Source organism: Vulpes lagopus, chromosome 4 (assembly GCF_018345385.1).
Source record: "Vulpes lagopus strain Blue_001 chromosome 4, ASM1834538v1, whole genome shotgun sequence".
Taxonomy (NCBI): Eukaryota; Metazoa; Chordata; class Mammalia; order Carnivora; family Canidae; genus Vulpes; species Vulpes lagopus.
This window is the reverse complement of record NC_054827.1, coordinates 109,856,490-109,881,650: the sequence shown is the minus strand read 5'-3', so window position 1 is coordinate 109,881,650 and position 25,161 is coordinate 109,856,490. Positions and strand designations below refer to the sequence as shown.

General features: G+C 41.4%; 1 protein-coding gene across 3 annotated transcripts in view; it reads right to left on the bottom strand.

The window, feature by feature from the left end:
* Positions 1 to 25,161, bottom strand: part of AGBL1 (AGBL carboxypeptidase 1) — a 716,025-nt gene that overhangs the window by 650,583 nt on the left and 40,281 nt on the right. For all 3 annotated transcript variants that reach the window (XM_041753742.1, XM_041753740.1, XM_041753741.1), the window contains exons 2-5: positions 8,799 to 8,862; positions 6,945 to 7,091; positions 3,867 to 3,998; positions 181 to 274 (exon numbers count right to left, since the gene is read on the bottom strand). In XM_041753742.1, the coding sequence (XP_041609676.1) occupies positions 181 to 274; positions 3,867 to 3,998; positions 6,945 to 7,068 (350 nt within the window). In that variant the 5' untranslated portion in view covers positions 7,069 to 7,091; positions 8,799 to 8,862. The remainder of the gene's footprint in view (positions 1 to 180; positions 275 to 3,866; positions 3,999 to 6,944; positions 7,092 to 8,798; positions 8,863 to 25,161) is intronic.

Below are 25,161 nucleotides of genomic sequence, written 5' to 3'. Positions count from 1 at the left end.
GGGGAAATGATGCCTGGGGCAGGGGAGATGCTCATTGAAATAGGATAGTTATTTTACCATATCTCCAAGAGAGAGTCATCACTCAACTCAACTGGAAGCATCAGGAGAATATACATGAGGCTTTCTCCATCTCTGCATCTATTAGAAAGAGGGAAAAAGCACTACAGAAGTGCCCTGTACCTGATTATTCGGGTGCGCTTCTGCGTATAAGGGGTGATAACCTTGAAAAGCAGTTCCATTGCTCCATTTATTCCCAGCATGGCTCCCGTGGTAACTGAGAAAGATAAAATCACAGTAGTCATTGAACCATCTGAATCAGAATTATTTCTAGCATTACAGAGTAGGCCAGAAAGATAGGGGAGTTCCATCATCTTCCTTGCCACAGGCCACTTAAAAGCAGAGAAACTTTATGGGTTTTTCATCCTTGGCTTGGAAGCAAAGATCATGTGCAAAGCATCCATTATATTTTCAAACTATCTTCTTAAAGGGGACCCAAGCCATGAAATTATGTGTTTCATTCCTGATGGGTCAATGTACTTCTCCATTGTATTCTTACTCAGAATAGTCAAGGCAAGTGCCAAGCAGAAGATTTTTCTGAAAGGAGGTCTTTGGGTTTCAATTCAAGTGGTTTCACTCACTATCAACTTCCCACATGATACATACACTCATGCACACATACACTCACGTACACATAGGAGCATACCCACATATATACACTGCCAGTATCCTATGAAATACTCCCTTAGACACATTCTGCTATTGGGAGACTTTACAATGGAGAAAAGTCATAGGTGGATGGGTTAAGGTTTAGTCCAACTTGGGCTGACTCCTTTAAACTGTAAGGGGCAAGCTAATAAAGAAGGCAACCCCCTTTCTTTTGTACCCTGGTTCCAAGTTCCCCTACAACTTTCGTAGCTGGATCTCTGATGACTGAGTCTAAGACTTAACTGTGCCCCCATCTATTAGCATGTCAAGGGAAGAATGAATTCTTCCTCATCAGAGATCACTAGCCTGGGAAATTTTTGCCTTTTTTTGCCTAACTGGATGGTTATTTTTTTAAAAGAGCCATAGATCTGAATGATGGAAAATAATAGACAAGGATATCTGGTCAGCCAGCGGCTTCCAATCTGTATTTTGGACCCAAAAACTATGGGTGTCACGCTCATCTCCAATGATGCCTTGGCCCCTCTGCAGCATCCCCAGTTCCCCACTCCATCAGCTTACTTTAGGAAGAGTTCTGATCATGTCAAAAAATAAGGGGAGCTACAGAGACAAAATGGAATTATTTTGGGAGGGGGCAGAAATTTCAGTGAAAGAAGGAAAGACAAGATTTTCTATCATGTGACTCTCTTATCTCTTTCCTCTACCACAATGGGGTGCTGCAACTGAGCCCACAAGGAGTACCTTGTGCTTTGGGCCAGCCTTGTTCTAGGAAATATGAGTGGTAACAAGGGGTTCATGGGGGCAAAAAAGAGAGAGACACAAGGAAGGCTTATCCTGGCTTGCTCCAAGCCTCAGGAAAGAAGGATATGTGGAAATCTGAGGGCTCGAATATAGTTCATCCCAATACAGTCCACCAGAGAGAGACTGAGGCTGATGTCTTAGTGATTACAGAGACTGTGTGTTCCTGGAACATCCTCTGTGCATATGTCCCTCCTGAGGCTGGTACAGGCAGTAACTGCCTGAATCAAAATTCAGAGATTTGGCATCCTACTCCTGCCCATCAATCTTCCACTCTCATGGCTACTAACTCAGTCCTTTATTTCTAAACTGGGAAAACATGCTGGAGCACTCTCTTGGCAAATCATTCAGCAAAATTCTAGTATTAAGTAGAGTTAGGGAGGATATAGTTTTAGAAACACAGATTGTAACATGGAAGACTTTAGACTTGGAACTGAAAGATTGAAACAATAAGAAACCCTCCCCTCCCTGAGTTCTTCCTTGCTGGCTTCCTGCCCAGGGTCAGACCTCTGGCAGCTCCATCAACATCCCCACTGGCCAGGAGAGAGCTGCCGAAGGGTTCATTGGCTGTGGCAGACCCATTATGGTTCCAGCCAACTCCTTCCACAGATAGAGGCTGTTTAGAAAGCTTTCTGGAACATTCAATAGTGGCTAACAATTCACCAAAGAGACAGCAATCAATCCACAGGCTTCATGAACTCTGCTTGCCTCTCATCAGTGAAGTCAATGTATAGAGAGTGGTAGTACAATTTTTAAAATATCTTATGAAATAATTCATTGGTACAATAAATGTAGCCTTAGAATATGAGACAAATGGCCACCTCCTCATATCTGCAGGCAAATCCCAACATTTTTTAGAGATCCTTGCTAAAAGGAATTCCAGATCTTTATAACTAATATATATATATATAATAAGAAAGGTAAATTATTCAGCCTAATTATTCTTTAGGAAACTAAAATGAGATACTTCAAATCTTACACTGCTGGCAAGCCCTGGATGGTGGCACACCCTCTGGCTGCTTGTTAATGAGAGTTGTCCTTTACATAAAGCCACAGCTCCTCACTTGGGTTTTCCTTAATTAAAGATGGGTTTATACAGACCTTGTCAGCCTCTCCCAAAATTTCTCTGATTTTCTGGTCAACATATATGAGTGTGGGGAGAGGTTCTGAACATGGAGTCAAAGACCTATCTCATGTTTTCTTGAACATACTTTCTCTTTATGGGTCCTCCATTGTTATTAATGGAATTAACCAATGAAATATGACCCCACTAATTATCTTAGTAGTTCTGAGGATAGTTAGGGGGAAAAGTCACCTCCTCATTCCTCTTATGAGTGCTCTTCCTATTATTTCAAAGGACTAATTGAGCAGCTACCATGTGACAAACATATACATGAACATCATCTCACTTATCCTATCTAAGTCTAGGAGCTCATATTACCAGTATAATTTTACAAAGGAAGAAACTGAAGTAAACACACTATGTGCCCATGCCACAGGACTCCCAAGAAATGAAATCAAGTTCAAAGCCAGGTCTTCCTGGTTCTAAGCCATGTTCTTTCCTCTAGAGAACATTACATCACTTTCATTGTGCAGGAAAGGGGCTCCGAAAAGGGAAATAAAGTCTGTGCTCATTCTACGTGAGATGGGAGATACAGAATCTAATCTGTTCATAGGAAGTGTCCCCATATGGAGAGTAAACATGAGTTTTGGAGTTAGAAACTCAGCCCCAAACTTGTCTGTATAAACTCAAGCAATTACTTCTCTCTTCCAAGCTTCATTTTCCGCTTCTTGGCTATAAAATGGTAAATCTGAATAAAGGATTGTTATGATAATCTGAAATAATCTAAATCAGGAGGCAGCAAATAAGTATGAACCTGTGTACTATGAGGCATCTAGTTACTTGAAGGACTATGTTGAGAAGCACTGGGAGATAAAACAAGGATGTTTTGGTAAAGGATGCTGTGATCAACAGGCAACTTTAGGGACATTGTGGGGACATCTGTGATGTGAAGATCATTCTTGACATTGCTCTATGCCTTGAATATGATAAGGCCTGAATAAAGCCCAAAGTTCTCTCCTTCCATAGGTCTTTTTCACCCTGTAGTAGTAATTAATAGAGAAGCCCAGAATACTACAATGTGTGGTTCCGAAGGGTAAACAATTCCAACATCTCACTAGAGGAATGAGCTCAAGAGTTCTACCTGGCTGAGGAAAAGACAAAGAAAGAACTTCTTACCTCTATAGCTTCTAGAACATGAGGCCCCTCATGGCTTATTTATATTATTGGAACAATATATATCCTCCACCTATACCTTCTTTCCAACTCCACACCCTAAATGGTTTCTAGGTGTCCCAGCCCAAGACTGGAAGCTACCCAGAGAGCCACAGTTCGAGTCACTTACCACTAGCGGCGAACACACGGAGGGCCCAGAGACAGTGAAGGAGGTTCTGGCTATGGGACAGGTTTTTCCTGGCCAGAATCAGTGTCACATCAAGTGCCTCCAATTCCAGTGCCTTCTGTCCAAACTTTTTATCTAGGAACACAAGTCAATCCATCTTAGCTGCATTTCACATTAATTCTGAAGGCTGCACAATACATGAGGAATGGGAAAGCAAAGATGGTAGAGGCAAGAGAATGATCATAGCCAATGCAATTTTTTGTATCTAGCAGAAAATGCTACTAAGTGTGTCCCCATTGGAACCACATGGCTCAGAAGAGCTAAGGCAGGGTATATATAGGGCCTATTCATTCCTCAAGTAATATTTACACAAGGCCTTCTGGGTGGTATGACTCATACACCCTGTATGGAAGCATGTTTCTGGTTGTTCTCAAACATGAACTACAGTTTAGTAGGGTATAAATTTCTCCCTTTAAAGCAGTTCTGGAATATAAGATACTTAAGGTACATAACATTCAAATGCAATGTGTGGAACTTGATTGGATCCTTCTTTGAACACATCTGGTATTGCTCCATTGGGAAACATTCAGAGAAACTGAAATGAGTATAAATTATACATGCATTGTTAATTTTCTTAGATTTGTAATAGTGGTATGGGGGTGATATAGGAAAATGTCTCTTTTCAAAGATATACACTCGAACATATGTAAGAGCAAAATTCTATCTGTAATTCCCTTAATCACTATCAGCCTTGTCGCAGGTAGAAATGAGTAAAACAGAGACAATATCCTAAACCTGGTTTACCACTATCCACCTCTAGACCAAAAGACACCAGGAAAGAGATGGTGACCAAACGAATATAACCCATCCCCTTCACCAGAACAGAAGCATTTATCAGGCTCCATTCCTGAGCAGCCAACTTCATTTCTGTTCTGTTTGAGTCAGCCCCCACAGCCTGCATGGCAATAGTGAGGGCTACAATCTGGTGATGGCAGAGGCTGTGGTGATATAATAATGCCACTAGTGATATCCAGGTCTATAGCTTGGAAATCAGGGTCCTGGTACACCCCTCATCTCTCCCTCTCTCCTATGAAAGAAACTTCATGACTCTTGTTTGTCAGGCCTCAGGCCCCACATACTAAACAGGTGACATACCACCTCACTTAATCCTTACAGCAACCCTAGAATTAAGTACTGATAACTCTGTTTTGTATATGAAGGACCAAGGGTTCAGAAAAGGTAAGTAAGTTGCCCAAGGGCACACAGCTCATTAGTGTCAGGGCCGGAGCAGAAGCTTGGATTTGACTTTCTCAGTCTATACTGTCTACTACCAGGGTAGACATGGTGTCTTTTGATTTTTTCTAAAGTTCACTTGGCCACTCTTTGCTTTGCTGACTTCTTTTCATCCTTCAAGTGTTGGTTCAAATCTCACCTCTCCTTGGCCACACCATCTTGGAGGAACATCACCCTTTTTTATCCCTCACAGCTACTAGCTAATTATCATCCTCTGCTATTACCCAGTGAATTATTCACTTTCTGCCCTTCCCCACTTGAATGTAAATTCCATGAGAGTGGGCCCCTAATCCTTGTTGGTCACAAGTGTTTCCAAGGCCTAGCACAGTGCCCAGCCCCAGGAGGCATGTAGTAAACACCTCCTGAATATTCAATGAATGAGTTGTATTGGTTTGGTCTAGAATGCACCACACAGGTGTGTCAATGCTTGGGTCTTAGTCATTATCTGTGGAGTGTTGAATGGACTCAAAGCAGAGATCCAGACAATGCAAGGTCAGAGTGTCCCTGAACTCTTGCACCCTTAGATGCCACTGCCTGCATGGAATAAGACAGGTCCACACTTCACAGCACCTGAGCTCCTCCACTATGACTTAGATGAGACTGTGCACAATTGGAGCTTAACTGTTATGATGAGTTTGCAAGGGTTACATGAATCCTGAGTGCTCAGACTTTTTAAACTGCATGCCAAGAAGTTCTAAGGTTTTGTTTTTTTAAGATTGTATTTATTTATTTGAGAGAGGGAGAGAGCACAAGCACAGGGAGCTGCAGAGCCTACTACAGAAGCAGGCTCCCCACCGAGCAGGGAGCCCAACGTAGGGCCTGATCCCAGGACCCTGGGATCATGACCACTTAACCGACAGAGCCAACCAACCACCCCAGGATGTTCTATGGTTTTAGGAAGGTGTTTCTAGGTCTTCTCTGAGGAAAAAGAATAGTTATGAAGCATAAGTGGAAACAGTCTAGGTCCCCATCTTCCCTTTTACTAGGGAAGCTCTGCTTCCATGTGACTTAGAGTAATAGGCTGAAAATTCACCCCCCAATATTCATGTCCACCTGGAACCTCAGAATATTATCTTATTTGGAAGTAGGGTCTTTGCAGATTTAACTGGTTGAGATGAGGTCACACAGATTTGCATGGGCCCTAAATCCAGGGACCAGTGTCCTTGTAAGAAGGAGAGGACACAGAGTAGGATACCATGTGAAGATGCAGGTAGAAATTGAAGCAGCATGTGTACAAGCCAAGAAACACCCAAGGTTGGCTGGAAACACAGAAGCTAGCAGAGGGGCAAGGAACAGATTCTCCTTCACAGCCTCCAGAAGGAACCAACCCTGCCAACACCCTCATTTCAGACTTTCCGGCCTCCAGAACTGTGAGAGAATAAACTTCTGCTGTTTTGAGCCACCCAGTTTGTGATCATTCATTATGGCAGCCCCAGAAAACTCAGGCACTTATATAACAAACTTCCACACAAGATGCTTCTTGTAGAAATATTCTGTTTGTTGTTGAAGTGATTCAGAACTGCCTGGGAGTATCTCCCCTTGGTCTTCCATATGCTCCATGCCCCATGTAGCCCATGCCCACTCAGGGCCCTGCCCTAGCACTGTACCTGAGATTTGCTGACATCCAGGACAATAAGATGATCTTTCCTATGGGGCTGGTCTTGACACCAGCACCAAAGCGTCTAGGACCTCCCTGCACTTCCCCAAAAGTGTCTCCCAAATGGCTCTCCTGATAATAACCCCACAAGTGCCTTTTCAGCCATCTTCAGGTCTAAGGGGTGTGGGTACCTCGTAGGCCAACTTTGGCCAGCAGTCGGAAGAGGGGTAGGAGGATGTCATAGTCTGGAGAAGCTGTCCTCGCTGTGTCCACCAGGGTCTGCAGAAGGGCCTCACTGCCACCCTTACTGACCATGTAGCGAATCCTTCGGTCTGTGCCTGAGGGAGAGAGCAGAGGAGAGCAAGGCCCCAAATAATCACCCTCATTTCCTAGAGCAGAAAGCAGACCTCACAGACAGAGACAGAGTAAGTTTATTGGCCTCAGAAACCAAAATTGTGTGGTTTCTGAAGCAACCTGTGTAAATCTGTGCTTTTAGGTTAAAGGATTACAAAATGGAAAAATAATGGCATCTTTAAGAGCCCAGGTGTGTTCATCTGCAACAGCTGAAATGAACAGAATCCACTTTTCCTGAGAACCTGTTGAGTCTCAGTGCACGTATATGTACTTGTGTATGTAGGTACATAAATATGCACGGAGGCTTACCTAGAATCATATCCTTAATGGAAGAGGGAATATCAGTACCCCTCTGGTATAGGCTTGAATCCTCTGTAACCAGAATTGGGATGATAGTTTATCTGGAAAAATTGATTGATGGTATAGCAATTTTATGGAACTGGCTAGAGTGCTTCTTTAAGAAACAGACAACTAATCATCCATGTCAGGAGTTTTGAAAAGGGCCTGGAGCTACGATAAGGTATATTGATCTTCCCACCCAAGAATAGTTGCAAGCAGGGACCTCCCCCACCTTGCCCCAGGACAAGCTCAAAAGCAATGATTTCATTTCAACTTGGAAGGAGACCCCAGTGATTCTCCACACACTGCCACAGTTGATCTAACAAGGTGGCCAGTAGGGTGGGATATTATCAGCAAAAAAGACCCTCTGGTTTTTTCATCCCAATGAACAAGAACATCCTCTAGTAAAGGAGTAGTAATCAGCACCTATATCAGAGGGAGAATTCCAAGGTTTCATTACAAGTTCCAGGCATCTCTAGACAAATTGAAGGAGGCACCATCCCAGAAGACAAGTGGCTTCACCTACAGAGGATACTGCACTCAGAAGGCTGCAGAGAAGTCATCCTGACATTTGAAGGTGGCAGAGCCTGTGGGAGAACCTCAGTATGCCAGGACCCTTTCTCCTGGCAACTATAACCAGAGGCCTGGTGGCTTAGGAGGAACATTCACTTTGGTATTATCTGTTTGGTGTTCATATTTATTCCTAATGCGATGTGGCTGCCATATGCAGAAATGAGCAAATGTTCAAATGTCCAAGGAGGTATATTTCCAGGACCCTCACACTGAAGTGAGCTAGCAGAGGCATGCCCCAGCTAACTAGCTGATTCCAGTGTAGTGAACTGTCATCTTTTCTCTGCAAACGTAATAGCTCACCACACTGCCAAGACCAGTTCCTGCCTCATATTCCCATCTGCACTAGACATGTTAGGAAGTTGCCAATACCTGGCTCTCTAAATGGGCCAATGGAGGGGGAATAGAGGAAGGGGAAGGGATAGGGTCATGAGAGCTATCTCTCTTCGACGACAGCCACTGGAGGATTTTGGGATCACCATAGATGAGTAGGATACCATGTGAAGATGCAGGTAGAAATAGCATAGAATAACCAGCCATAGCCAAATTTCCTCCTAAGTTTGGGTCACTATAGAGTGGGTGACAAGCCTGAAGAACCTTGACTAATCCTGAAGTACAACCAGCCCACTTTACTCTGGGTCTTATTAACCTCAATGAGAAATATGGGCTGGTGAGTCTGTCTCTGACAGAAAGCTTGAGCTGGAGCAACCCAACCCCCACCATGAGGCCATACAGTTTCTGGGACACACCACAGCCACATGCCCCCGCCTCCTCTTACTCACCGACTGAAAGCAGATCTCCAAGAACCTGGAGGATGGTCAGGATGGACTGCTTGTCAGAGGAGCTCTGCAATGAAAACACAGACAGCCATCTTTACGAAGGAATGCAAAAGGAGAGAAGTGGTGTGATCAGGGACACCTGTGGACACAGCAGAGCTGTGCTCCCTTCCCTTGAGAAAGACTTCTGGCACTGAGAAATGTTTGAAAGGGTATTCTTTTAATGGAGGAGACACATAAATAAGGGTTCCAAGGGTTCTGTCTCTATATTTAGCCTCCAGGACCCCTTTTACTACTCATTTTGTAGTAACAGCATGAGGGATGAAAGAATAAGCAACGAACATCACTCCTATGTGGAATTTAAGAAATAGAACAAACAGGGGAAAAAAGAGAGAGACCAACCAAAAAGCAGACTTTCACCTCTAGAGAACAAACTGGTCACCAGAGGGCAGAGAGATGGGAGGAGGGGGGAAACAGGTGATGCGGATGAAGAGCATACTTATCATGATGAGCAATGAGTAACAAAGTGTTGAATCCCTATGGCACATACCTGAAACTAATATAACACCATATGTTACTATACTGCGATTAAAATCTCAAAAAAAGAAAAATGTGTTTCTTAAACAGAAGACAAAAAGAATAAAGAATTAAAAAGAATAAAAAAAGAAGCATGCTATGCTATACTTTACGCAGAGGCACCAAGTGAGAAGGAGCTTTGCCGGCTTTGTCATTTACGCCAGCAGGCTGAGATTTGTTTGAAACACAGGGCAGAGAGCAGAAACAGAAATCTGCTTCAGTGTTCTGAGAGAAAGACTTCCCTGAGTAGTAAGGATGAATTCTTATTTTCTCAAGAGAAACCTGAGGTAGTACCAAATGTCATGAGGTAGATGTTCTAGGGGATGCTTGCAATGCTTGATACTCTCCCCTCTGTTATAGAGAAGACAACACTGAGGTTCCAAAGGGAGAACTGGTTCAAGACCCCTGACATGACCCAATGTATAGCCCAGGCCAGGTTACTAAAACTTAGACCAGTGGTCTTTGCACTTTTTTTTTCTTTTCCTTTTCTTTTCAATCTCAATAATTTATTTATCTGCTTGTTGAAAGTTTGTACACTTAAATACCATCTTCCCAATTCCCAGGCCCTGTTAACCACCATTCTACTCTCTGCTTTACAAATTCAGCTTTTTCATATTCCACACATAAGTGATAATCCTACAGTATTTGTCTTCCTCTGCTTGACTTATCTCAGGTAGCATGATGCCCTCAAGATCCATCTATGTTGTTGCAAATAGCAGGATTCCCTTCTTTGTCATAGCTGAGTAATATTCCTCTGTGTGTGTGTCTGTGTGTGTGTGTGTGTGTGTGTGTGTGTTCTTTATCCATTCCTCTGTTGATGGAGTTTTGTTTGTTTTCATGACTATTGTCAAGCATGCTACAGTGAACATGGGTATGCAAATATCTCTCCAAGATTCTGATTTCAATTCTGTTGTATATATACCTAGAAGTGCTATATTATACAACTCAAGAAAATGAACTTGAAACAAATCAAAGATTTAAATGTAAGACCTAAACCTATAAACCCCTAGAAAAGAAAAACATGCATGAAAAAAAAAATCCCTGACATGAGTTTTGGCAACAATTTGTTGGGTAAGACAACAGAAGCACAGGCAACAAAACCTAAAATAAACAACTGACAGTACAGTAAAGAGCTTCTGCACAGCAAACAATCAATAAATTGAAAAGGCAGCATGAGAGAAGATATTCACAAAGCAAATATCTGATAAGTGACTGATATCCAAAATATATGTAAAAAATTAATACAACTTAATAGCAGAAAAACAAATAATCCAATATTAAAATGGGCAAAAGACCCAAATAGATATTTTTCCAAAAAAGACATACAGATGGTTGATATGTACATGAAAAGATGCTCAACATCACTCATCATCAGGGAAATACAAATCAAAACACAAGGAGAGATCACTTCACACCTATAACAATGGCTTTTATCAAAAAATCCAGAGAGAACAAATGTTGGCAAGGATATAGAGAAAAGGAAACCCTATATGCTATTTTTTCAGGTAGGTTATTTAAGGCAAAGCTTTAATCTTCATATTAGTAGATCTCCTGTTCCCCATCTGCTTCAAAGACCTCAATAACTCCCCTCTTACATGTAAGATAAAGTCAAAGCTCCTTAATAGGGTTTCCAAAGCTCCTCATGGTCTTATCCCACTTACCTCTCCAGCTTTATTATTCATGACTACACCTCTGCCCAAAGTATATCCTTCGGCAATGTGGAACTACTTATAATTTCCTGCTCTACCATGTAAGTCCTTGCCTCTGTATCTGATCACAGTGTTCCCTCTTCCTGAGGCCTGCTCAATACCAGCTCATCCTTCAAGTGTACCAGTGAATTCCTATAGGATTGTGACCCCCCTCAGACTCCTGAAAGCTGGGTTTGGGATCTCTTTATTTTCCACATCACTTGGGCTACCTCTGGCAGCACACCCACCACATGGTACTGGCATGCTTCCCACCCTACTCCCACTAGATATTAATCTTTAGAGGAAGGACCAAGATATGTATTTATCTGTATTCCCAGCACCTGGGACAGGGGCTGTTCCAAGGAAAGTGTGTAGTGTTTTTCAGAATGCAACCAAACTGAACCATAAAGGAGCCTTGAAGTCCAGTACCACACCCCAAGGCAGAGTGGTGCTTACACTTTCTCCAAACCTGAGCTTAATATCTTCTAGTAACTCACACTTCAAAACCCCAGCCAAGACCAGGACTAGGGCGAGGCAAGTGAGGCACTAGCTTGGGCACAAAATTTTAATTTTAAAATGCAGTTATCAAGATAAATAATATTTCAATGCTATTATATAGCATTGAAAATCAAAATCAATGTAAAAAATATACATAATGAGTAAGGGGCACCTGGGTGGCTCAGTTGGTGAAGCATCTGCCTTCAGCTCAGGTCAAGATCCCAGGGTCCTGGGATCGAGCCCCATGTCAGGCTCCCTGCTCAGTGGGGAGCCTGCTTCTCCCTCTTACTCTACCCCACTGCTCGAGCACTCCCTCCTTCTCTCTCTCTCTCAAATAAATAAAATATTTTTTTAATCCATAATGAGCAAAATAGCAATATTTAGCTCTTTAACTCCTATTCCAGGTGTGATGAGACATTTGGGGATCCTTAGGGACCTGGTATCTACACCTCCCCAGGAAAAAGACTTGGCTTTGCTCTGACATCGCCACTGGCCACTCTGCTCTAAGGAGGGCAGTTCAAAAGGCACTCACTGATGTCTCCCACCAGGTGAGTGCCACCCTCCAGCAAATGTCATCCATACATGTGCACAATGTCAGGGCTCCTTGCCTCTTCTTAGTCTCCCCAGATCTGTGAACACAAACCAGGAAGCAGTGCACCAACTCAGCCATCATTCTGGGGAGTTTGCTGGTCTTTGATTCTGGCACAAATTCCAATGTGTGTTTGGTTGAGAATTGGGCAGGGGTGAGGTGGGGAGGAGTCCTTATGTCAAAAGACAATGCTCTGGATGCCAGCTGTGTGTCCTATGATTAAACTCAATTCAGACACTACGTACTCAGCAACAGTATCAGATTGCAGGGGCTAAGGATTCTGACCTACAACACTGTCCCATGCTTCAGACTCTAGCCTCAAAGTCCAGGCTGTCAGTTATACAGCCGGCCTTAGAACAACACAAGTCTGAGCCGTACAGATGCACTTACATGTGGAATTCTTTTCCCATTTGTCCCATTTTCTCTTCCTTATGATTTTTTTTTAATTTTTTTTTAATTTTTATTTATTTATGATAGTCACAGAGAGAGAGAGAGAGAGAGGCAGAGACACAGGCAGAGGGAGAAGCAGGCTCCATGCACCGGGAGCACGATGTGGGATTCGATCCCAGGTCTCCAGGATCGCGCCCTGGGCCAAAGGCAGGCGCTAAACCGCTGCGCCACCCAGGGATCCCCTCTTCCTTATGATTTTAATAGCATTCTTTCCTCTACCTCTCTTTAAGAATACAGCACATAAATATATGCAACACACAAAATAAGCATTAATTGACTATTTATGTTATCAGTAAGGTTTCCAGTCAACCATAGGCTATTTATTAGTTAAGTTCAGGGGGAGACAAAAGTTATACAAGTATTTTTGACTGAGTGCCACATTAATTCAGGGTCAAATGTACTTAAACTAGCTATAAATTAAAGATCCTCTCCTCAGGTGCCACTAACTTACTAGAGCAGCTCACAGAACTCAGAGAAACATTTTACTTACTAGGTTACCAGTTTGTTAAAATATATATATATATGTTCTAACTCAGGAAGAGCCAGATGGAAGAGATGCGCCGGGCAAGGTATGGAGAAAAGGCTGGGAGCTTCCAAGCTCTCCCAGAGCATCTCCACATGTTCACTGTTAACTTTAAAAATAAAACTGCCAGTTATTTTACCAGCAAAATTGGGTTCGTTTGGGAATAGGAGAGAACTGCAACCCGGAACAACTACCTTGCTACAGAACTACAGGGATGTCCCAAGAACGAAGAAGAGGGTAGTTGGACAGGGCTGCCATAAACAAAAAGTCCACTGGAGTAAACTGGGAGTTCAAACTATAGTGACTTTTCATTGGCTAAGTTGTGACAGTCTCTCAATAGCTGGGCTGTTAAGGCAAGAAGGGAAATTTTTTTCCTCCTGCTGGAATAGTAAAGTGGTAATGTCTATCTACTTTGGAAGCAAGTCTCTTTCTCCTGGGTCTGCAACTGACAAGTGGTGGGGCATGAGAGCTCCCCATGCTGGCCCCTCCACTGCATTCTAAACAAGGTTTACTTTTATTAATTTTTATATCACTAAGCTAGAAATTCTCTGAATACTGTCCTTTTAGAGGTTGACTTGTATGAATTTTTTAAAAACTAGGAGGGCACTTGGCTGGCTCAGTTGGTTCATCATGAGACTCTTGATGTTGGGGTTGTGAGTTCAAGCCCCATGTTGGGTGTAGAGATTACTTAAAAACAAAATCTTAAAAATGTATATATGTATTTCTTATTATAAATCACAATATCACAGCAGGACTGCAGCCCTTTGAAAGTGGACCCAAAGGTGGCTCAGGGTAAGGAACAAAGTCCCTGGGAATGATGTTCCTGATCAGCACTAATAGTTCTGGATCCACCTCCAAAACCCCAAATTGGTCTTCTTTCTGAGAAGAGGGAGAGGTATAAAAGGTAAAAGCCGGGTTGTACAATATTGTATAACTTGTAAATGCTGGATTCATTATGAATGAGGAGCTAAGGAAAGGAACATAAGAGAGGGAATGGGGACATGAAAAAAAAAAAAGAGGAAAAGAGAAACACTAATACAGTAGAAACTTATTGAAGAGGAATAAAAGATCCAGATTTAATTTCCTTTCATTCAATTATTCATGCACTCATTCCACAAACGTTCACTGAAAACCATCTATGTTCCAGGCACCAGGCTAAGGATGCAAATTGATCAAAACACAATCTGCCTTCACAGGGCTCCAGGCCTGGCACATAATCAGGATCTAGGATGGTAAGGATCATGACACAGGTAAGATGCTACAAGGATTCAGGGAAGGAGCACTAACCTAGACAGGTCCATGAGTGACTACTCTGAGAAACGAGGGAGAAAGGGGTGGGAGAGGAGGTTTCCAGCTATGTTGCAGCCCCGTGTGCTCAAAGGAAAGCATGACAGAGAGTGGTGACATTGGGGGATGAAACTGCTTCCATATGACCAGATTGAATGAAGCAGATGGTGAAGGGAATTGTGAATTCCTGTGGGCAAGAACTAGGTCTTTTTCATTTCTGAATCCCATCTCCAAAGGTATAATAGATCATCCATATATTGTGTTGAATTAATATCTCAAGCTTAAGAATTGCCTGCTTTATTACAATGCCCACTAAAACTCCCTAAGAACAAGCATTGTTCTATATGCTTCTATTGTATCTGCCAGCAGGGATAGAGAGCCGGGCATACAGAATGTATTAAATCACCACCCCTAAATTGGTTTGACCTGTGGCCAACACACTTGGCTGCACATGCATGAGACATCCCTCTGTAATTGCTTCCAAGAAAACCCCATTTGTAGCAGTGTGCTGATGAAGTATGCATACCGTACTCTCCCCTGCCCAGGCAAGGGGGCTTGGTGCATCTCCTCTGAGCTTTTCTCCATTTCATGTGATTGATTTAGAGGTCTAAGCCCAGATCTGGATAAGGAAACCTAAATAAACGTCCGCTGAGATTTAAAAAAAAAAAAAAAAAAAAAGATTTTTTTTTCCCATGATTTAAAAAAAGAGAGAAAACATTAAAAACAAAACAAGGCAAAAAAAAAAATTCTTTCCTGTTTTTGATGCTGTTGTATAAGGACATGATCCTGGGTCATTGTTGACACTGTGAAGCCACTGAGTCAACTATATGGAACCACCTACCTGTGGACTTTCAGATAAGTGAAATAATAAATAGCCTCACTTATAAAAGCCACTGTTATTTAGGTAGCTTGTTACTGAATTCTGATGTGATGGAGAAAAGAAGAAAATTTCACACCTCTACATGCCCTCTTTGCAAGCATTATGGCCTTAATAAACAGGAAAGAAATTAATTTTGCAAACCACTATAAGGCCAGTGGAAACTACAGAAACTAAGAGACAGTATCATCATACAGAAGTTGCATTCATAATGCTCTCACTCAGCCCTGAGCCAGAATGAATCAGCACAATGCTGTTTTTCTTTAAATAAAAATTATGGCTATCGGTGGAGAAAAAAGTGCTATACCAAATCTCAGCTGGCATTAATTTATGCACTGCTATATTTACCAATAAATATTTTACACTATTTAGAAGAATAACACAAAGCTATTATCTCACCCACTGTAATAATAAATGAGCAATTAAAGAAAGCAGGATGTGATGTGCCTCAATTTTCTTTTAATGATTCTTTTAAATGAATCATTGAGTAATCCCCTGTTGTTTAAGACTTTCCTATAAAAACTGGTTCTACCAAGCTTTTAGGGAGAGGCAGGCAGTTGGAAGAACAAACAGTGTCTTTCACAGTCCGTGGGGTTTTGAACAGCAATCTTCTCAAATACTCTTACGCATTTGTTGCTCTCTTGCTTTGAAGTCACCTGTGGCTCCTAGTTGCTTTCCTCCTCCTGACTCCTCATGATAGTATGTAATTAAGACCCTTCACATCACACAGCCCTTGGAGGCTTACCTGCAGCCACACTGTTCATGCTAGCATGAAGCCTCTGGACAATACAAGACCAGTGACCATGCCCCAAGTCCATCATGGGTACCTGTGACTTCAAAATTTTCCCACATTGCTGCCACTGCTGGAGGACAAGTTCTCCCCACTCTGGCTTAGCCCATGAAACCTGCTTTTATTTCAATTCCAACCTCAAATACCCTTTCTATATGATAGTCCCAGCTAAGCTGCCTTCCCAGCACCCATTATCCAAAACCGCCACCTGTCTGCTCACACTGGGCACTGCACAACTCCAGGGGGTGCCATTCACAAAGATTACAATGTGATTGGTGCATCTCAACGTAGTACAGTGTGGTGCCTGGCCTCTCTGAAAATTGTTCACATTTGTTTTCCCACAACCCACTTTGTATATAACTTTATGAGAATTCTTACTAGATCCTGGTTATTTTCTTATCTCCCTGTTCTGATTGTCTAGTGTGGGGTAACAAACTGTGCCAAAATTTAATGGCTTAAAACAACAGCCTTTTTATTATATCTCTGGATCTTGTGGGTATGGAATTCGGGCAGAACTTGCCTAGGAGATTCTTCTACTGTCCACGGTGCCAACTAAAGTCACTGGTAGATGGGCTGGTAGATGGGCTGGCTAGTCTGAAAGTTCTCTGATGGTGTCACTTGCATGTCTGACACCTTGGCAGGGATGGTGTCACTTTGGCAGGCTGGAGAACTAGGCTCGCCATCAACTGTTGACCAGAGCATCTACATGTGTTCTTTCTAGCGTGATGGTCATAAGGTACTTGGACTTTTTACATGGCAACTGGCTTCCCCCGGAACAAGGATTCCAGGAGGACTGGAGGAAGCCTCAAAAGTCCAACCATCACCCCTATTGCATTCTGCTGGTCTGTTGAGTCAGTGTTCCTAGCCCAGATTCGAGTGGATAGAATTAGGATCCACTTCTGAATTGGAGGAGTAGTAAAGAATTTACAACCATTTTTTAATCATCCACACTCCCTGTAGTCCATGGGCTCCTCCAGAGCAAGCATTTTGTCCTGTTTGCCTTGGTATCCTCAGATCCCAGTGTGGGACCTTGCACAGAGTAGACACTCAGACAACTATAGAATGGAAACTTACTGTGCAATCTTCCAAGTCTCACTGTCCTTTTCTCTTTGATGGCTGGATTCACCTCAAAGTATCTTCCAATAAGAACATGGTTACAGAAGTTAACAAGGTACACAGCTCAATTTTTTTATCAGCAACTGAACAAGCAAACTTAGTAGTTGCCCCGTATCAGCAGAAGATACGTTACAAGATCTCCAGTGGGTACCTAAAACCAGGGATAGTATGAATCCTATGTATGCGAATCCTGTATATGCTATGTGCCTTTCTATACTTCTGATTGAGTTTAATTTATAAATTAGCACTATAAGAGATTAACAACAATAACTAACAATAAAATAGAATAATTATAACAATATACTATAATAGAACTTATATGGCCATGGTCTCTCTCTCTTACACAGACAAAACCTCTTATTGTTCCATACTCACCCTTCCTTTTGTGATGATGTCAGGTGATCAAATGCCTTTGTGATGGGATGAAGTGACAGGGAAAAAACTGTCTAACCTCACCCCATTTTGCATAGCACTCCTGATATCACAGAAACAGAGTACTAACTATTCTGCTATCCTCTTCCCACAGATTGAAAGAACAAGGCTGTGAAATTCTAATTCTTGATCTCTAAAGAATAGGACAAAATCTCTTCCAAACTCATGAGCCAGGAGCACAGGACACAGCTCATAGCCCAAGAAAACCATATTGCCAAAAATAAATTTGTTCTTCCAGTCATGCAGTGTGAACACTCACTAGTGATGGTCCATTGATTAACTAAAGGTATTATTAAATTTGGAGTTGGTACTGAATGACCGAGTGCTAATCACAAACTGCAATTACCAAAAGCAGTTATAACACCAAAAGTGGTGACGGGCAGTTCTCTGTCTTCACACAAGGGGAAATAGGAAGAAGGTGCATCATTATTAGAAATATATTTAGGTAGAAGGTAAAACTTCCTGTTGGCTCTGAAATGGGCTCAAAAGAGAGAGGGGTTTTAGAAGTCCAAACCAAAATGTCTATGAATGAAATGAAATGAGATTTGTTTCAGTATTATGGAGACTAGGGTGGAAATAGTGGGGCATATAAAAAAGAAGTTTGCTATAATTAAGGAAGCTGGAGGATGGGTGACATGGTTTTATAACACAATGTTACAAGATAAAGTAAAACACAATAAAACAAAATGGGGGGTAATGTTTCCTGGCTAGAGTGTCTTAAATAGAACCTTGAGAATGAACAGTCTCACTGGGATCTTTTCTCATAGTTCTCAGACCCCAGAATTTGACAAATGTCCCAGTCATATATTGAGTCTTATACAATTAATCTTTAAGAAAATTGTTGATCTTCCTCTTAGGTAAGAGGGTATCCACAATCCAGCGTGGGGTAGTATAGAATGTGGTCCATTTTTCACTCATGTGGCAGACATTGCTGATATTTACTGTGCATCAGGCACTGTGTTAGGCTCCAGAAACACTATGGGTAGCACAAATATGCACAATCCCTGTCCTCGTGGAGTTCCCAGGCTAGTAAGAGCAGCAGGTATTATCTAAATAGTCACTCAGAGGGATGTAAGGTTGCAACCAGGATAAGTGCCCAGGTTTTATACTGCATGTGACCATAAAATAGGCTTATTTCACATGAGTCACAAAAAGATTCCCTTAAGAAGTCACACTAAGACCAAAAACTGGAGAAAAAGCAAGAGTTAACTAGGCAAAGATGAGAGGAAAGAAGGCTTGGGTTGAAATAAGGCAAAAGAAGAGTAGTGTACAGAGTCTTCTGGCTGGCAGAAGCATGGCAAAAGTAAGGGACATAACAAAGGCCAATGAGGTTAGGGTAAGGAAAGGGGAGGGGCGTTTAGAAGGATGTACTTTTTTTATCACCTTAGAATAAGTATATTTACCAAATAAGCCTGTTTCAGCCTTCATCTCTTACCCCTAGCTCCTTCCTACACACATTCACACATGCTTGCACACTGTATTCCCATGGGTTGCCAGAGTCCTAAAAGTCTTTTCCCTTCCTCTATCAGCACCAGTTGGACGGACTTCATACCAGTTATAAAAGCATTACACTTTTTTCAAAGGTTCATTTATTTTTTTATTTGAAAGAGAGAGAGAGCACAAGCAGGGGAAAGAGCAGAGGGAGAGGGAGAAGCAGACTCCTGGCTGAGCAGGCAGCCTGATGCAGAACTCAATCCCAGAACCCTGACTGAGATCATGACCTAAGCCGAAGGCAGATGCTTAACCAACTGAGCCACCCAGGTGCCCCCAAAGCATTATACTTTTAATTCAGATAAACTTACATTACTATAGCCTCTGTAAGACTTAATTTTCTTGCCCACACTTTTGAACTAATCCTTGTACCTAGCTCATGGGTACAATTGGGTTAGAAGTACCATAATGTATAGGAAATGCTTAGCCCTTTCCATTGGTCACAACAAATTGCTCAATAAACCACTGGTAAATAAATATGCACCATGATCATGCCCAACAAAAGGTGAATGAATAAAATTAGATCCAAAGAACCATTGAGATGCATCTTCCTTGATCAATTTCTCACCCTCTTCACAACGGTTCCAAATGAGCAGAATGCTCATAACTGGCAGGGGGTGAGGAGTGAAAAACAAAACATGAAGACGCTAAGGGTGTGTCCTCTGGGCAGAAATTGTTTGGAATCCTGGTACATTTGTTACCATCCAGTAAATGCTTCAGACTTTGAGTCATAATAATAATGACAGCAATCAACAGCATCACAGCCCTGAAAAGTTCTCTGATTCCTTTTAAATGACACTCATTGGAAAGCAGACTCCATCTCTATGTCTAGGAAGGCTGTGAAGTAGCTCCAAAGCACAGTTGACAAATTACAGCATGAAACTTGCAGGTTAGAATTCAAGATTACTGAAAAGAAGTGCCAAATAGTGTTCAGTTTTTCTGAACGGATCTAAACACAACAAGAAAATAATACTTGCAGGTGCCTGCAACCCAAGGTTCAGCACCAACACTGAGGAAGTGAGTGGCTGCTTTCCTGTTCAACTAGCAGCTGCCACTTACTTCCTTAATCTCTGAGCCCATCAAACTCCAAAACATACATAAAAGATTAAGAACATCCAAAGACAGGGAGGCTCAGCCCTGCCTCTGCACAGACACCAGATCAATCAGTTTCCAAAAACACCAAGAAGATGTCCTTTTCCAAGCAAGCTGGTCTAAAGCACAATTATGAAGCAAGAAAATTTTGACTCTGGTATCTTATGGTATCTCCCATTTTCAGGAAGCCTTGTTACCTCATGGCCTTGTTCCACCATGTGGGTATTTCCTAATCTAGTAGGTAATAGCCTTTCCCAGCCCACTCTGGAAAAGCAGGTTTTCAGAGATATTCTATACAGTTTGAGAGTCAAGACATAGGCATCAGGGTACAAATTGGCAACCCATAGAGCCAACAATACTGTAACTGTTGAGTGTCCACTTTGTTTCAAATACCATTTGCTGCTTAATCTTCAAAACCATCTTACAATTTAGGTAATATTCTCCCTACTACACTGAGGGAAAGACTAAGGTTGAACAATTTGTACAAGAGTAACTTTTTCTCATTTTTTCTGAATTGAGTTTTGAAAGCTAGTAAGTTTGCCAAAAAGGAAAAAAAAAGACATGCTAAAGTAAATAAAGTAATATTTCTTTAGTGAAAACTCTTTGATTCTAGAAAGCAAACTGACAATTTTCAAACATGTCTGCAAATGCTTTGTCACACCCACCACCAAGAGATGGAATCATATCCTTGACCCTCTTCTTACTAAATAGAATGTAGACTGTAGATTTAATTACCTATGTGGAGTCATAAAAACCAACCCAGTTCATGCCCAGGCCACTGGCATAGTGACATCTGGACCCCTGAGCCACCCCTGAGCTCTCATGTGAGAGCACTGATTACTCTAAGGCAGCCATGCTGTAAGGAAGCCCAGCCAGTATGGAAAGACCCATATGGTGTAGTGGTGGACAGCCCCAATTAAGCTCTCAACAAAACTGGGATCACTTGGAATCAACTGTGAACCATGAGAGTGAACAATCTTGGATGTCCAGACTGGTTGAACCTTCAGATAATTGCAGCCCCAGCCAAATTCCAATGTCATCATACAAGAGACACCAAGTAAGAGCTGCCCTGCTAAGTTCTTTCCAAACTGTGAGAAAAAGAAAATGATTGTTTTGAGCCACTGAGATTAGGGTAATTTTTTATACAGAAATAGTAAGTGAAATGCAAGCCAATCTCAAAAACCTACTAATGGGGCCACCTGGGTGGCACAGTTGATTTAGCATCCAGCTCTTGGTTGACTCAGGTCATGATCTCAAAGTCATGAGTTTGACCCAGATTGACCCTCTGCACTCAACAGAGTCTGCTGGAGATTCTCTCTCCCTCTCCTCTGCCTCCACACCCCTGGCTCATATTCTTGCTCTCTCTCTCTCTCTCTCTCTCTCTATCTCTCTCCGTCTCTAAAATAATAAATCTTTTTAAAAACTATCAATAAAAAGCACTGAAAATTTTATTTTTAAAAATTGAATTTGAAATGCATAACAGCAAAAAACAAAAACAAGGATCTAGACCAACCATTTAAACTGCAAAATATCACAAAGCTTTGACTCAGCTTCTCTTTTAATCCTTTTTTGCTAAAGACAACATGATCGAGTAAAAAAAAAAAAACATGAGACTTGGACTCAGTGAATCTGGTTCAAACCCAATCTTTCCTTTATGATTTTATACATATAACTTCCCCCCCTTCCCCCTACTTGCTTCCTCATGATTTAACTAAGAGAATCAAAAGCAATAACTTCTCCAGCCTCTTCTAGTTCCATGACCCTGTGGCATTCAATGACGTCAGACTGGGGTCAGTAGAACGTCCTCATGCTAAGAGACCAAATTTCTACTTTTGGTATTGTGGGTTCAGTGGTGGCTGTTTAGTGGGTCAGACTCTGAAAAGAGGAATGAGAGAGAGAATGGTGCTGTGTGTCCATCTGCTTGAAACTTGAGTCTCTGGGGATAGGTGTGTCCTTAGAGATCTAAGGTAGGGCATGAAGCTCCTCTAAAAGTCTCCCCTGGGATCCAGAATAGAGTGAGAGATATGTAAAAGAGGCCAGTATTGCCTTCAGGTCAGTGAACCTTCTTCTTACCCCCAAGTGACCTATCCTGACCTTTATTAAATTAAAGTAACACTATGCCATTCTAAAATGACAGCCTACATTCAGCATATTTCCCAGGAAGGAGTAATTATTTTTCTTTCAGTTCACAGATGTTGGCCAGTAGCCTCTGAGGCATGAAACTATTCCAGCATTCAGCTTCCAACCTCCCAATCTCCTATCAATGCCTTTCTGTCTATTTTGCCCACTCTCTCATAAAACCTCCACTCGGCTCTCTTCTGAAGAGAATCTGTCAATGTCTTAGTTTATACTCAGGCTACTGACCAACATCTGTACCTCAGTACTATTGATATTCAGGGCCAGATAATTATTTGTGTAGTTGGAGTGGGGGTGCTATCTCATGCATTATAAGATGTTTAGCAGTATCCCTGATTTCTACCCAACGGATGCCAGTGTATAAGCCATCTACCCCAACTTGTGACAATCAAGAATGACTATAGACATTATTGGCACTGGATGAGAACCACTATACTAATACATTAATGACTAATACCTATGTTACATGGTAAACCTCCCAGGATATCTAATGAGGATAATGACATAAATTAAAAAATAAAGTACTCTTTGTTTCAGGGATCCATGAAAGTCAAGTCAAGGAGATATTCTTGGGCCTGAATCCTTTTGATCATCCCACAAACTACTTCTTTCAGACAGTTTCATACTTTCTACTTTCACTCATAACTAGCAGTAGATTTTTAGATATGATCAACCAGATACACACATATATACCAACACACAGAATTAAGTGATAATTCATTGAATGTAGCATATTTCATTCTATAGTTATCTCTACCACCTACTCAACTGCTTGAAAAAAAAATCAACAACCAATAATTAAACTAAGGGTGTGGCTTTGGTCTGGCATGAGACATTACATCTACTTTTGGAGGATTATTAGTTCATCCTTCCTCTGTGATGACCGGTTCTGTTTTACCAAAGGAGAACACCCAACACATTCTGGAAGGTACAGACTAGATTCTTCTTTATTTTATTTCCAATATTCTCTATGATCTGTCCATGATAGACTCAGTTATTGAAAGCACTGAGTTAATATAACTGGATAGTATTACTCGGTGGGTAGTCCATGCCAGGGAGTAGGGATGGAATTGTAAACAAGTTAGCAAGGTTGTAGTTCTCACAGATATCTCAGTCTAAGCACTATTTTCTTGACTAATGTTTGGTTATGGTAAGATTAGTAAACCTAATTGTTATATGCCCCCGTTCCCTTTATTCTGCTACGTAAGTATAAATTGCTTCCCTAGATCTAGTAAATGAGCTCTTTTGGCTTAAAAAGAAAGAGAAATAAGGAAAAGTCATATGGATGAGTTAGCATAAGATATATAGAAACTTCTTGCTTCCATTAATAAAATAAAGCCCAAATATCTTAAGATTGGGTTAGGGGCAGAAGTTGAAAGATCACATTCTGGAGAAAGGCTGCTGTAGATCAGAGAATGATTGTCTGCTCCTGGGGATTCACCTTCCCTCCCAAGCTAATTAAATAGTAAATTATATAACCAGGACATAAAATTTACCCATGACCCCATCTATTGTGTTATAAGAAAAGAAAATAGGTTTGGTAGACAGCTAGTTTTGTTCTAACATTGAATAATTTCCTTTTCTTCCACTAAGGGTTTCCCAAGAGGTATTATTTCCCACCTGCCTTTGGTAAATCTCCTTCTAGTGGATACCATCTTTCCCTTGCTAACCTGGGGTTACCCTAAATTATGTCTGGAGTCATCAAACTATAGACCAAAGTAAATAAGATCAGGGGACACTGGATTTACTAACCTGCTCTCTAAGACAATTTTCCAAATTCTTTTTTTCTGTATGAGAACCCACCCCATCCATGAAAGATTTACTCTGGCAGCTATTACACCTTTTAGGAGGAACCAAGCCTTTAACTTCAATGATAAGCACAATATTATATATGAAAAAATTCAAACAGGAACAAAAGGTAGTGAGTATATCATACAATCTATGGCCAAGGTTGAAAACACAAAGCCTTTCTGCTTCTGAGTGACTTATATAAATGTAGTCATCAACACCTACGGCTATAGTTAAGGTCTAAGAATTCTTATAGTAATTCCCTTGTTTGAAAGCCAAATTGCTGGTAAGCAACTCAGAAGAACACTTGTAAATACTCAGCTTTAAGTTGCTATGAAAAGAAATTACTCATCACCTTTGGATAGCATGCTTCATCTCATGAGGTCAAATCAGAAGCATTTAGAACCCTGTCGTGACACTGCTGAACCAGCTGGTCCATACTAAGCACCTCTGAGGAAACTCAATCATGATTGCCATTCCAGTAATTCTTATCTTCAAAGCAAAAATATTTCCAACCAAATATATCCAAGAACTTCAATGCTATGTGGCCAGCCACAACGAGAATTTGTTGCAAGATTTGTTATATTAATTATAATCACAATACAAGTGCTAAACAGAAAGCAGTTTGGAAACAAATTAGTCATCTTATTCATCTTTCCAAATGTCCTATAACTTCAAAACCAGATCATTCAAAGACCAAAGATTTGGTTAATAACATATCTTTTATCTGTATCTCTATTACAGGTTCTGTTGATCTCTTCTTTAGTAGATGAAAGTGTTCAAAAATTAATCATCATTAGGTAGCATGTAACAGTATTTTGCAAAACATTTTTTCAGAGAAGGTTCATCCCTTACCAGTGAGGAACTTCTGTCTAATTCATCCTCAAATTCACACAGACTCTACCATCTATTTATGAATATCCTGGATGCCTCTTTAGAATGTAAGCATCCAATACCAGAGTCATAAAGACTTACAGATGTCACCTCAAAACCCCACCAAGGACGCTGTGCCTGCTTTGAAGTGAATTCTTCTTGT